This window comes from Microcebus murinus, chromosome 11, assembly GCF_040939455.1.
Source record: "Microcebus murinus isolate Inina chromosome 11, M.murinus_Inina_mat1.0, whole genome shotgun sequence".
Taxonomy (NCBI): Eukaryota; Metazoa; Chordata; class Mammalia; order Primates; family Cheirogaleidae; genus Microcebus; species Microcebus murinus.
Genome location: NC_134114.1, coordinates 26,142,155 through 26,156,605, shown reverse-complemented (window position 1 = coordinate 26,156,605; position 14,451 = coordinate 26,142,155). Strand labels below are relative to the sequence as shown.

Genomic DNA, 14,451 nt, shown 5'->3' with positions numbered 1-14,451 from the left:
AATACTTAAGTGGTTTGTAATTTTTATGTATTTATCACCATGGTGAATTTCCTTAAAGCTAAATATTTATGCCCATCCTTATTCCCTTAGTATTCCTAAGTAGAAGTGTTGACATGTACCATATGCATTTCTTATTTGTTGTAATTATAATGTACAATTTTGTAATGTGAATTTCTCTCCATTAATCATATGGGTTTTTCCAGCTGCTGGATAATTTTTAAGCTTAATGTCTGTAATGACTCCAGAACATTCCTCTCTATGGATATAGCAATTTATTTGTCTACTCCTCCTTCTGGGTTATTCTCAATTTTTCATTAATATAAATATAATATCGCAACAAACTCTTTTCTTTTTTTAGATTATTTCCTTAACATAGCTTTCCCTTAAGTGGGTCAAAAAGTATAACCACCACCCACCAACCCAAGAAGATTGTTTATAAAACACAGCTTGCAGTAGAGAAATGTGGTGTCAGTGTGAACAAGGTTCACGATGGGCTTGAGGTCCCAGAGCCTCGCAGACCCCTCACATTTAACCTGGGACTATAACAGGACCTGTGTCTGTCTTGAGGGCTTGGCTGACTATTCTCCACATTCTGGAAGAGTATCTTCCCAGCGAGGAGCAAGTTGTCTGGAATCTTCCTGGCTGACTATGGCTAAATGATTCACAAACATATAAGAACTGAATAATATCATAGTATCCCGTAAATGAGGTTGAAACAGCTGCCCCAACAAAATCAGGACCTAAGCACTCTTTTGTTCTGTTTTATTTCCAGTAATGCGTGCCAGTGTTCTTAATCAATGACAGTTGGCTCCCTGTGGCCAGAGACACATGTGGCAGTCAGCAAATTGGGTCTAAATTTAGGTAATTTTCTGCCCAGGGAACACAGGCTAGTTAATTAGCCTACACAAGGTCTAAGTTCGTAACTGTGATTTCCTTTGTGTGGTTCTCCAACCACTTGATAGGCTAATGAACTATAGATACAAACTAATTTTTCATTTTGGGTACAAAATAAGTACACAGGTGGATTGTAAATAACAAGCCAGGCCCCCCCCCAGTGATGCCTGTTAGCTTCACATAGCGTGATCAAACGAGGCTAAGAGGACATTCTGGCCATCCTAAAGGAAACACACCCAGAAAACACCACTGACCTTTTGTGTCTGTCCATGATATGGGTAAGTGGTAAATACTGAGCAGAGGGAGGCCACAAGGAGATAATGATGAATGGTCAACACTTCCATTTTGCACTTAGCCATTCATTCATTCAATACAGTGACTGGTGCCAGAAGCTGGGCAGGATGCTGCTGGCAGAGCAGGGACGATGATCCCATATGTCCTACCTGTGCCCAAAACTGCTGCCTGCCACCTAAATCTACAAGTTCACCATAGGGGATTAGGTGGCTTTCCAAATGCACTTGAAAAGACAGGAATCTACAGTAATATTTCCCCCGACTTCTGAACTTACTGAACACTAACCAGAGCTTACAAAACAATCCACCTTCCGGCTATTCACTGGGCACAGAAAATTCCCGAAGACCAGAACCCAGAGCCAGAAACTACCCCCAGGGGGAAACTACCCCAGACTTGCTGGATCACAGCCAGGCTAGCTTGAGTCACACCCTTTGTTATTTTAAAAACAGAAAACAATACATAAATACCTTCAGTCTCAGGTCCCAATTTGTGTTTTAAGTCCTCCTCTCCAAGCCACCCCTCCTCAAAACAGGTCTGACCACTTTGATTTCCATATTCTCCACCCCTTCTTTGGTTCCTAAGGCTCTCAGAGGCTAATCCTGAACCTGGCTAGTAGGCGTCACCGAAGCACGCACTGGTCAAAGTTTACCCATGATTATCATCTGTCAGTTGCCACTGGAAAGTGGAATGAGGAATCTGAAATGCAATTCCAGGCCTGTACTTGGTTGGCTGGAGTCATCATATTTGGTATCTCCTGACAGCAAACGCCTGTGTGCACCAGTACCTGGGGGCCCACCCCTCAGTCTCCTAGTATTTATAAAATCAAGCAGTGGCTTCAGGACACTGGGGTTCTTTCTTCCTTGTCACTCAGATGTTCACTGCACAAAGAGTGGCTTCTAACGCAGTGTTTCAAACTCGGCAGGGCCATCTCCTGGCCCACCCCCACCCCCAAGACCACAGCGTGGTGACCCAGTGCATCCCCGGGGCCACTGTTGGGGGGTGGGGTAAAGTGCACAGTGGGCGCCAGCTCTGCAGCAGCAGCACCTTGGCCCTAGCGGCCACTCCTGGTTCCCTGGCCCTGACCCGGCCGAGATCAGAGGCGATGCCTTTGCTGGGAGGAGGGAAAGTGTGACCTACCAATTGGTTCTGGCAAAACGATTTCTGAAAAATTTTTTGCTTTATGTGGGAAATAGATCTAAATCTCATTTTATGCTGTATTTTATAACTCAGTTATGTTTGAAAATATTCTGATTTTTGGAAACACATCAAAATAAATAATGGCATTTGTTGTCACAAAAAAAAAAAAAACCAGCAATAGCAGGACATGGTGGCTGTGGAGCCCAAGACCCCAGGAGCAAACCCTGCCTCCTACTTTACCTTGGATTTGGACAAGTGTTATAGGCTGAATTTTGTCTCCCCCAAAATCCATATGTTGAAGTTCTAACCCCCACTACCTAAGAATGTGACCTTACTTAGAAATAGGGTCAATGCAGCTGTATTTAGTTAAGAATAAGGTGGGCCCTTAATCCAGTACAACTGGGATCCTTATAGAAGGGGACATTTAGAAACAGACATGCACAGAGGGAAAACACTAGGTAAAGATGAAGGCAGAAATTAGGGAGATGCTCCTTAAATCCAAAAAAACATGAAAGATGGCCAGCAAACCACCAGAAGCTAAGGGGGAGACACAGAAGATACTCTCCCACACAGCCCTCGGAAGAATCAATCCTGCTGACACTTCAGGTCTAAGCCACTCCTATGGTACTTCGTTACAGAAGTCCTAGCAAACTAACGCAGAAGGTTGCACTGTTGCAGTTTTCTCATTTGTAAAATGGGGATAAGAATAATACTTCACTAACAGAGAGGCATAAATAAATTATTATTTGTTAGGTTGCTTAGAATAATGTCTGGCAGGTAAGTGTATTTTAGTGGTAAACCGTTCTTCCCATTCTTTTTTAATCATATAGATTCTCACTTTTTTCCCCTAAGTTTCCTAATGCCTCTTCCCACCAAGTTGCTTAGTGAAATGCAAGTGCAAAAATAAGCCCACGCCAGATTTCTCAGGAGATGAGGGGCTGGCAGGGCCAGAGCAGCAGGGTGTGGCCGCACAACTGAGACCTTCCTTTGTGTATCAGAGAGGAATCTAGGCTCCCTCCCTGCTTGCTCTCCATCACACCCACTCACATCCCATCCCTCCCCTCCCCACAGCAGCCACCACCCTGGCCTTGGCCCTAGTCCTGGCCCGTTTTTTCCCTTACAGTTTCTCAAAACCCTGAATCATCCTAGAGCCAAAATGTAATCATCTTGCAACCTCACTCTTCCTTCTTACCCACCCCACCCAGCCCTTTCAATGCTGCATGGAGAAGTCCCCGCCCCCTCCAAACCTTACTTTCTCCTACTGTCCATGTACACCTCCCTCTTCGTGACAGCCCCACCTCTACTCTTGAGATTCTCCTCATTAGTACTGTTTCCCTCTATGAGTCCTAACTTACCCAGTCAAGATGGGCCAGCCCCAAACTCCTATGATGATGACAGGCCACATGCCAGAGTTTATTCTGAGTGGCATAAGCCTGGCACAGCCATAAATGTCTCATGCATGCCAGATGTATTATCTCAACTAGACAGTACACTTTTTTGAGACTACTCATTTGTCGCACACTACAGAGGACCTACAGATGCCAGACACTGTGCTAGGCATCAGGGCTGGCAGATATCAGTAGCCACCATTTGTTGAGAAGTTACTATATGCCAGATTTTATCCTAATCCTTGTGATGACGCTGTAAAGGAGGGGCTGGCCTCATCCCAGGTTTCAGGAGAGAGAACTAATGATCAGAGAGATTATGTAACTTACCCAATGTCACCTAGATAGTAAGGTATAACACTGGGCAAGAAAGAAAACAGGGCTGAGAAGGAGTACAAGGGGTGAGCTAGTAACAAGCTGAATAACCAGACCCCAAAGAACGTGGATCAAGGCACGTTCTATCTGGAAGGATGTCAATAGTTATTTCACGTGTACCTATCTATACCTGGGTGGAGCTTTTCAGCGGCTCAATATTTTAATCAATGACTTAGACTAAGATTAAATAAGCATCCTACCAAGTCTATGGATGATTCAATGTGATTAAGATAAAAATCAGAATTTAAAATGATACAAAAACTAGAGAAATAGCTTTATCTAACAAAATGGAACTTAACATATTTAACTAACAAAATTTAACTAGGATAAACATAGTGTACTGCATTTGGGTTCAAACACCCCCACAGCACAAGTATATGAAGAAAAAGGGTTTTACAAGCAATTGGGAGAAAAAAAAATCAACAATAAACTCCATATGAACCAAGAGGGTAATGTGTCTACCAAAACAGCTAGTATGATCTTAGGTTATATTAATAAAGGTACACATCTAAGAGGTGGATATTGTACTATTTCTAATGTTCTTTTGGAAAAAAATCTAAAGTTCTACTCAGAATTCTAAGCCCCAAAATTTGATAGTCAAACTGTCATATATGTTGAGATGAAATTAGTCTATGCAAGTAAGAATCCTCAGATTTCACAATTTTATAAATTACATATTGACTGAATACATGGACTCGGTGTAACCTAAAGCTAAGTTTATAACATATAATTGCAGGCTGACATCATTCCCAAACTTTTCAATGAAGGTGTGAGATCAGATTATGTTAGTTCTTATTAGTGTAAGAAACCCCCAAATTATGACTGTAAAATGATGTACTTAAAACAAACCCATGTTAATCCCACATATGATCAGATCAGGTCATGAATATATCTATCACTGGACTTGAAAGGAAAAGACTGACTGATTACCTATTACCACCAGCAGGTAACACTCAAGAGCAGTGTCCATTCCTAACATGGACAAGGCATTTGATTCACCTAAAACAGTCTGCTGCAATGTAGGCTTCCATCAATAGGACAATGGGTACTGGGCAAGTAGCAATCAATAGTCCCTTCTGGAGTAAAAGTAATCAAAATTATAGAAAGTCACTAAAGTTTGAGAACACTGCGGCACACCTTTACCATCCAACTCTCAAAGGAGACTCTCTTGGAAACTGCCTGTGGCTGAGTTAATTGTCACCAGTAATCATTCTCCCCTTTCCCTTGAGGTTAACTGGTTTCAAGGCCACCAACAAGAGAATATGATTTCCTGCCTCCCTTGCAGCTCAGTAAGGGAATGTGACGAAGCCCCAATCAGTTCCCTGTGAGGGCAATCACATGTGCACCTTTGGTGTCACACCCTTTAAAAAGGAAAATGCTTGTGCTTCACTCTTTCTGGTTCCTTAAGACTTGAATGAAGACCATGCAATATGGACAACACCCTAGAGCAGGGTTCCTCAAACTTTTTAAACAGGGGGCCAGTTCACTGTCCCTCAGACCATTGGAGAGTATGCACTGTGGGCCCAAGACAAGTCAGCTGCTAAGCAGGACAGGCAGGGGCGGCAAAAACACACGTAGGGCCGGATGAATGTGCGAGGTGGCCCGCATGTGGCCCGCTGGCCATAGTTTGAGGGCACCTGCCTTAGAGCAGCTCTCTCCAACAGAATCATCACGCAAGACTTACATCATTTTAAAGTCTCTACTAGCCACAATGAAAAAAGTAAATAGAAACAGGTAAAATAAATTTTACTCTATGTCCAGAATATTAGCACTTCAATGTGAAATTACAAAAATTATTAAGATATTTTGCATTCCTTTGGGGGGGACAATGTCCTTGAAATGTGATGTGTATTTTACACTTGCAGTACATCTCACTTTGGACTAGCCACATTTCAAATGCTGAAGAGTCACATATAGCCAGTGACTACTACGCTGCACAGTGCAGCTCTAGAGTACAGCAGGACATCAGAGAAAGGAATGGATCCCTAGATGAATCAATCTATGGAGCAGAGCTGCCTGATGGCCTTTGGACTACTTGAAACTTCTACTTCAAAAGAAAACAACTTCTATCTTGTTTGAGCCACTGTATTTCAGGGTATTTTGTTAAAACAGCTTATCCTGTACCTAAGTAATATGTTCACTGGGACCTCACAGAAGAACCCAACAGCTTCTCAGTTATGAAATAACCCTTCAAAGAATGGTCAGATTCATGAATTCACACTAACTCTCATCAAAAACCCTTCTAAAAACATAGCCCATATTTGAAAAATTGCCATAGAAACATTCTCAGCATTGGTAAATACATCTCAGAATAAACACATCCAGGGAGAACAGCTGGTTCCTTAGACTTTTTCTTGCTCCATTCTCACGTTATAAATCTCTGCACTTCCCAGCCAACCAGCACACTGGGCAGCCCAGGAAGCATGAGGGAGCTAGAAGCCATCGGATCATTTGGCATCCTGAGAAAATTAAAAATGAAATCCTTTTAGGGAGTTATTCCAAAAAAGTGAAAGCGTTTTTGTTAATGCAATAAAAACTGCTCTAATAATTGAATAACCAAGTTGATCAAAACACAGGGACTTTCCTTTTTTAAAAGGAGGTAGGGATGCAAGCAAATGGAAAGCCAAGGCTAGTTGCTAATGTCATCTTTAGAGACATACTGGTTCTTGAGCTAGTGCTCACCCTATCGCCATATACATGAAAATAACCACCTCCGTATAGCAAAGATCTTTGGGTAGAAACTCAACTGAAAACCTCCATAGGATGATTCAGAAGTAGCTGCAGTTTCACTCCCAAGAAGTAGTTAAGTAAAGAATTTGACAAACGAAAAACATGTAGGTCAACAATAGCCTCAGTTCAAAATGATTAGGTAATTAATTTAGAAGAAAGAGATAAGAGATGATAACCTAAATGACTAATTGCTTGTGTAGATGTAAGATTTCCCCACGTTTAGGACCCAGGTTCTGGGTCATGTTGGTCTCCAGCTGGAAGGGTATCATGTTTAACCAAGAATTATGGTCTGGGGTAAGTAGAATAAAGCTGTGACCCATTCAGTCAGCAATGGAGCTCCATTTAGACATAGACGTTTTACTAGCTTCACTGGAAGAACAGAAGTAGCATCTGTTCTCTCTCACTTCAGAACTGAAATCTGAAAGGCATTTGGCTCTTTGGAAACAAAGAACCCAAGATTTTCCCAGATCCTGCCCTGCCAAGGAGGAATGATGCTGACATTGGTGAACTTTACCACCATGGATGGGCTTACGATGATGTAAAATCATTGTACGGGTGTTATTTATGTTTAGGGCAACAGGGCAGAATTTATTTTATGCAGTTTGGAGCTTCACAATTTAGGAATGCCTTGTGCCAGCAAGCAAGTGTGCGGTTGACAATGCAAACTCTTCTGTCAAGAAAAAAAGAAGGTTCCCATCTCTCTGCCATTTACCAAACACGTGACTTTTGCCAAGTTTCTTACCTGCCCTTGACCTTCATTTCTTCCTCTGTAAATGACCTTCATTTCATTCCTTCGTAATGCTACCGTAACAATGGTGTTTACTGCATAGTCTTGTAAGCGTTAATGACAGAGTATGTCAAGGGCTTGGCGCAGTGCCTGGCACCTAGGGGGCAGTCAGTAAATAAGGACTCTTCTCCCCATGACTGTACAGGTCAGCGATCAACACAGGTTCACTCTTGCTACTAATGTGACATGTTGGGCAGTGATAGAAAGGCCACTGCAAAAGGGTGATGCTCCAGCCTCACTCTCTCAGACACTGAAAATAGTCCCAAAGATGAAGAAACAGTGGAGCTGAGGTCTACGACAGCACATGCTCAGTGGAGGAATGCCGGGCTTTGGAGAAACTGCTCAAGGACGGAAAGGACTGGAGGTATGTTATGGCTTCAGTTGTATCCCCTCACCCCCATTGATATAGTGAAGTCCTAATGCCCCCTGAACTCAGAATGTGACCTTATTTATTTATTTATTTTTGAGACAGAGTCTCGCTTTGTTGCCCAGACTAGAGTGAGTGCCGTGGCATCAGCCTCGCTCACAGCAACCTCAAATGCCTGGGCTCAAGCAATCCTGCTGCCTCAACCTCCCGAGTGGCTGGGACTACAGTCATGCACTACCACGCCCAGCTAATTTTTTCAATATATATTAGTTGGCCAATTTATTTCTATTTATAGTAGAGACGGGGTCTCGCCCTTGCTCAGGCTGGTTTCGAATTCCTGACCTCAAGCAATCCGCCCGCCTTGGCCTCCCAGAGTGCTAGGATTACAGGCGTGAGCCACCAAGGCCGGCCAGACCTTATTTAGATATAGGGTTTTAACAGAGGTCATCAAGCTCAAATGAGGTCATTATAGTGAGCCCTAATCCAATATGAGGGGTGTCCTTATAAAATGGAGAAATTTGGACACAGATACATACACACAAGAGAAAGCAATGTGAAGACAAAGGCAGAGATCGGGCTGTTGCTTCCATGAGCCAAAACTGCCAGCAAAACTCCAGAATCTAGGTCAGAGGCATGGAACAGATTCTTACCCACGGCCCTCACAAGGAACCAACCCTGCTGGTACCTTGATCTTGGACTTCTAGCCATCGAACTCTGAGACAATGAATTTCTGTTGTTCAGGGCAGCCACCCAGTTTGCGGTACTTTTTATGGCAGCCCTAGCAAACTGATACAAGGCAAAATTGGGCAGCAAGGAGATGCTCCATTAAAAAGGGCTAAAAAGACCTAAAAAATATGTAGCATGACACATAATTGACCAAATTTCTCTCTAGAACTTTTACTAGTCTACCTCTACCCAATGGGATCATCTTTGATGTATCTTAAAAATATGTCTCTGAAAAAGAGGCTCAGCTTTATGACAGATTTGACGACAGCTCCAGTCTGCAGAGAGATCTAGATTTCAAACACTATCATTTTGTGTGTGTGAGTACGTGTGTGTGGTGGGGGAGGGAGGCTTAGGCATCTGTAAAAACTTATTATAAATAACTAAAAACTCCTTGAAAAAATACCTTGGCAGAGATGTCGGCTGTCGACCTTCATAAGAGCTGTTATCTCAACAAGCAACAAATTCAAACCCCTGTCTGAGCAGGATGTGTCTGGTTCCACAAGATTCATGGGGTGTGTGCATTTCCTTGGCTGAAAGCTACAATCGTTAGTAGCTGCTATGTAAAGGTATACCAAAAATTTAATCTTTCATGGAGCCAGTCGTTTTAAACTAGCTGTTTTGGTTTTTTTTAATGGAATGTCCGCTGCTTCTCTATTATAATGGAAAACATAATTGGGAACAAATCTTTCTTAAAATTGAGCACACACCCACAAAGTAAACTGTGAAGCCCTCAATCATGCTTGAGTGGCATTTCTTAAGATTTGTTACATAGATCTTTCAACTCCACTTCCCATCCCTCAACCTCCACCCATTTTACTCAAGGCACTAAAAATTGGCATTTACAAAGAAATTCCAGAAGCCTAAGCATTTTATTAGCAAAGGGAAATCCCAACCTTTTTGGCCTCATTTCTCATGATGACAGCTCATTTTTTCATGTAGAACCACATATTAGTTGCTGCAAATATTTAAAGAGGTAAAGAAGTCACTTTCAAATTATAGTCATAAAAGGCATACATAATGATGATGTAGAACACTGTGCTTCTTTTATAAGCATAGAAGTCAGTCTACTCATTTTTAAAACTAGATGAGAATGTTATAGTGTTCTTACTGACATACTCAGAGCCAATACTTAGGGTACTCTCTGGGCTCCTAGAGTAATACCATTTTGCACATCAAGGGCCTTTTCTTTCTTTTTTTTTTTTTTTGAGACAGAGTCTCACTCTGTTGCCCAGGCTAAAGTGCTATGGTGTCAGTCTAACTCACAGCAGCCTCAAACTCCTGGACTCAAGCGATCATTCTCCCTCAGCCTCCCGAGTAGCTGGGACTACAGGCATGCGCCACCATGCCCGGCTAATTTTTTCTATACATTTTTAGTTGGCCAATTAATTTCTTTCTATTTTTAGTAGAGACAGGGTCTCGCTCTTGCTCAGGCTGGTTTCGAACTCTTGACCTTGAGCAAATCCTCCTGCCTCGGCCTCCCAGAGTGGTAGGATTACAGGCGTGAGCCACCATGCCTGGCCGTCAAGGGCCATTTTGGAGACTGAGTCTACCCACTGTGCTGCAGGCTGGCTCCCCACATTGGCCTTCCCACACCCCATCCTTCCCAATCCCACCAATCCTCAAGGCCTGGGTGAAGCCCCACCTCCAATAAAGCTCCAAAAATGCTCCCACTTCCAGTGATTCATCCCTCAGAAAACTGATAGCATTTATCACCAGGTCCCACAACTTAACAAATAGTTATAGCACCTTGAAGGTGCCTTTATTATCTATAGTCTACACTATTTGTATTTTGCCTTAGTTATTTCTTTCTCCCACCTAAGTTCATCAGCTTCTGAAAGACAAGAACTATACTTTACATTTTTCCTATATCCCCTCTACTATCTAACCCCAAGTTTAAGGACTCCCAAAATATACATGTGAACTAAAAAGGTTTTCCACCATCAAAGTCCCAAAGTTCTCTCTAGCTTCTGTGGGTTATCTGCAGGATCCCAAATATATTTAAGGATCAAAGCAACCAGACAATGACATTGTCTAAATTCCCCTACTACACTCATGTAAGTAAACCTGCCCCTGACTCAGTTCCAGTTGTCTAAGCCAAGTGTTCCAGAAAGGACAAGCCCATTAAATCTCTATCTGCATGATGGTCCTGGGTCACAGAGTGACCTGAGACCATCCATAGGAGGCCTCTTTGGGTCACTTTTGCCCTTTTTTTTACTCCCAGGCTTTGTTCGCAATGGCCACAAACCGATCTGGCAGCTGACCTCCCAGACACAGGCTGGCTGAAATGCGATCACGCCTGTGGGTCACCTGTCCTCTTTTTATGCAAGCACGAGAACCTGATCTGCTACCCTCTTCTTCCTACCTCCCAGAAATACAAAGAACCCTTTCTTCCTCCTCCTCCCTCACACAAAGACAAGCAGGAAAATGCGATGGCTTGCTGGTTTAGGATATTTTGAGAAAGACCATTTGTTTTAGGTAAAAAAGATTATAGCTTGGCTCATTTAACTGAATATAAACATTTGTAAACTTGGTTTTCTTGTAACAAGTAATACATATACACACATGTATCTATACCAAAAAATTCAAACCAAAAAGCATACACTGAAAAGCAAAGCTCCGTCCTCCACTCTCTCCCAGATCTCAGTTCCACTATTCTACCCTCCGAACACAAACTTTTTGAATCCTATTTTTCACTGGGAGCTTCTAATTAGGAGAAAGGAATAAATATTTACTAAGCACCTCCTGAGCACCTCTTAAGATGTGTGTTTGGGCCGGGCACAGTGGCTCACGCCTGTAATCCTAGCACTTTGGGAGACCGAGGCGGGCGGATTGCTCGAGGTCAGGAGTTTGAAACCAGCCTGAGCAAGAGTGAGACCCCGTCTCTACTATAAATAGAAAGAAATTAATTGGCCAACTAATATATATAGAAAAACTTAGCCAGGCATGGTGACACATGCCTGTAGTCCCAGCTACTCGGGAGGCTGAGTCAGCAGGATTGCTTGAGCCCAGGAGTTTGAGGTTGCTGTGAGCTAGGCTGACGCCACGGCACTCACTCTAGCCTGGGCAACAAAGCGAGACTCCGTCTCAAAAAAAAACCAAAACATGTGTTTGACACCCAACAGTACATTTAACCTTCACAACAACCCTGTGAGGCTGATATTATTATTTCTTCCACTCTTCAGGTGAGGAACCTGAGGTTCAGAAGAGTAAGAGACTTGTTCAAAGCCACAAACCTAGGTTTGAGTCCAAAGCTGCCTCTCCAAGCTACTTTCTAGGCTGCCCAGTTTCGTAAAGTAGATTCTTCATCCAAAACTCTTCTTTCAGAAAACACATGCTCTGGAATTAGACTCCTTTGGTGAGAAAACTGGTTCTACAACTTAGAGCTCTAAGAACCCAACAGATACTACTGCACACCCTGAGACTCAGTTTCTTTGTCTGTAAAATGAGCTTAACAATAAGACCTCCCACATGAGGTCTGCAGTAAGATGAAATGAGTTCCATGTGATGAGCCTGGCATAGCACCTGACATACAGTTAACACTTCATAACGGTTGTTATTAGCATTATTATCCTATGCTTGATTAACAAACAAGGTTTGAAATGGTTTTCTTTTCTGTTTTTATTCCCTCCACTTAGCTTTACAGTGACGTGGCTTGGGGAACCAATGGTGATGGATTTGGGGAGCTGTTCGAAATTGCCTGGCTCCGCAATGCCAATTCCTTTTCTCTCCTTCCCCAAGTCTGTTCCCTGAACATTTCTTCTCTTACCACTAACTGCCAAAATCACAGCCTTTTCTGCTGCCAAATACCAGAAGCTTTTTACTAGTGTTATTACTATGCTTTTTTTTTAATCATGGAAATATTTCAGTTTTTTTCTTTTTTAAAAACTAGATTTCAGCAACACCCTCTCTACTGCCACCAGTTTTTAATTTCTAAAATTTATGTGCCTATGATTCCTCTGTACCCCTGTTCCTATATCATGGAACTCAAGATTGATGAAATTGTTCTAAAATAATCTTGACCTATATAAAAGGAAGCTATCCAAATTCCCTTGGAATGGAAAAAGACATTTGTTAACCTGGTCATACAATTTACAAACCCATATCCGCTGAACTGAGCAACATTTTCTATTTAATTGCCTTTTCCTCTTTAACTGAAAGCCAAAGGAGATGTGTAGGCTGTGGTGTCACGAGGCCAGCAGATGAGAGGCTGAAGGAGGTTTCTTAGGGAAATGGCAAGATCATAGGGCCAAGGAATTCAGGTGACCAGGTTCTCACTGTGGCCAACAGCTAGTTGTATGGCATTGGCCAACCCCCCTTGCATTATCCGAGTTTTAGTTAATTTATCTAAAGATGAGAAGGTGAGACCAGCTTTTTCCTAAGAACCCTTTCTAGCTCTTTCTTTAAGTAAGCCAGTCTTTTGCAATCATCCCCTAAGCATCTTATCTGGCCTGGGCCTTGTCAGGGCAGTAAGTTATGTGTCATGATGCAGGCTCAGGAAATAAGCTTCTGCCAAAAGTAGGTGTGCATATGACATGCTAGCCATGAAAGATGCAGCCTCCATTTATTGCAAAAATGCAGCTGTGCCAAGCTGTCAAAACGTAATTCATGGCAAAGCAATAAACTCCAGGTTGATTTTTAATCACCTTATGTGAAATGATAGCTGAGCAAGACTATTTCAAGGGAGACATACTTGGGCTCTGTCTAATAACCTTCCATGAATTTCTCCCATTCTACAATTCTGTTTCAAGCACCTGGAAACATGGCTAGTACAAGACTGGGATCCCAGCAGGGTTTATAAGGAAACGTTTTTAAAAAATATCTTTGTGTGTAACCCTTCTGCTACGTTATCCTTCCCCATTTTCTCCTCTGGGAGACTTTGTTTCATAATTCTGACATCATAACTGGTTCCTCCAATCCAAAGTCTATTGTGATGGATAACAAATGAGTAAGAATCCCAGGAATTCAGGGGGAGTAAGGTCCAGGCAGCAATAGACATTGTTGTTTTACTACAAAAGCCTCAACAGAGAGTTGAACAAGTTACCTAAAGTCAAAGATGAACCATGCTAATATGCAATTCTTTAACCACCCTCATGAGACCAGCGTCTTTGAACCATGACATTCTGAATCAGGCTTTTGGCAGCTTGAGAAATGCTGAGGTTTTTACTGCTCTTTTAAAATGTTTCATTTGACTTTCCTTACTCTACAAGGCAGAGACCCCCACATTTTGAAAATGTCATTTTTGAAAGCTATACGCACAAATAGCAAGGAACCTAGAGCATGCCATCCACAGAAGCCACCCTGAGCTAGCCGGGCATGCCCCTGGTGTCTGTAGTTTATTAACCCAGCAGCACCATGTCAAGGAAAGAGCGGGCCGAGCAGCCAAACCGTGAGTCACAGCATACTTACGTCACTCTTCCTGAACTTCGCTTTCAAGCTCTTCATGTTTAGTCCATTCAGCCTTCCAAAGCTCTGGAGGAGATTTTTCAACACCTAAGCAGAGAAAGAAAGAAAGTATGTACCGGGTATTAGATTTCCAAATACACATTACAGATACTGTCTCTTGATTGGATTACAACTTTGGGCCATGGGAAGGAGACAAGGTTGGGCTAGGAAGGTGATCAGAGCTAACAGCCGGGAAGGGATAAAGAACACATGTTATTCCCACTCATAATCTACTCCCTAGACCCTTCTGACATAGTCAAATTAACTAAAACTTTAACTTTTTTCTTCTTAATTGGCAAATAAGAACTGCACAT

At 42.5% G+C, this 14,451-nt stretch overlaps 1 protein-coding gene across 2 annotated transcripts in view; it reads right to left on the bottom strand.

Moving 5' to 3' along the window:
- The window catches only part of RAI14 (retinoic acid induced 14), a 135,432-nt gene that overhangs the window by 95,614 nt on the left and 25,367 nt on the right, over positions 1–14,451 (bottom strand). For both annotated transcript variants that reach the window (XM_012758118.2, XM_012758122.2), the window contains exon 2: positions 14,102–14,185. In XM_012758118.2, the coding sequence (XP_012613572.2) occupies positions 14,102–14,137 (36 nt within the window). In that variant the 5' untranslated portion in view covers positions 14,138–14,185. The remainder of the gene's footprint in view (positions 1–14,101; positions 14,186–14,451) is intronic.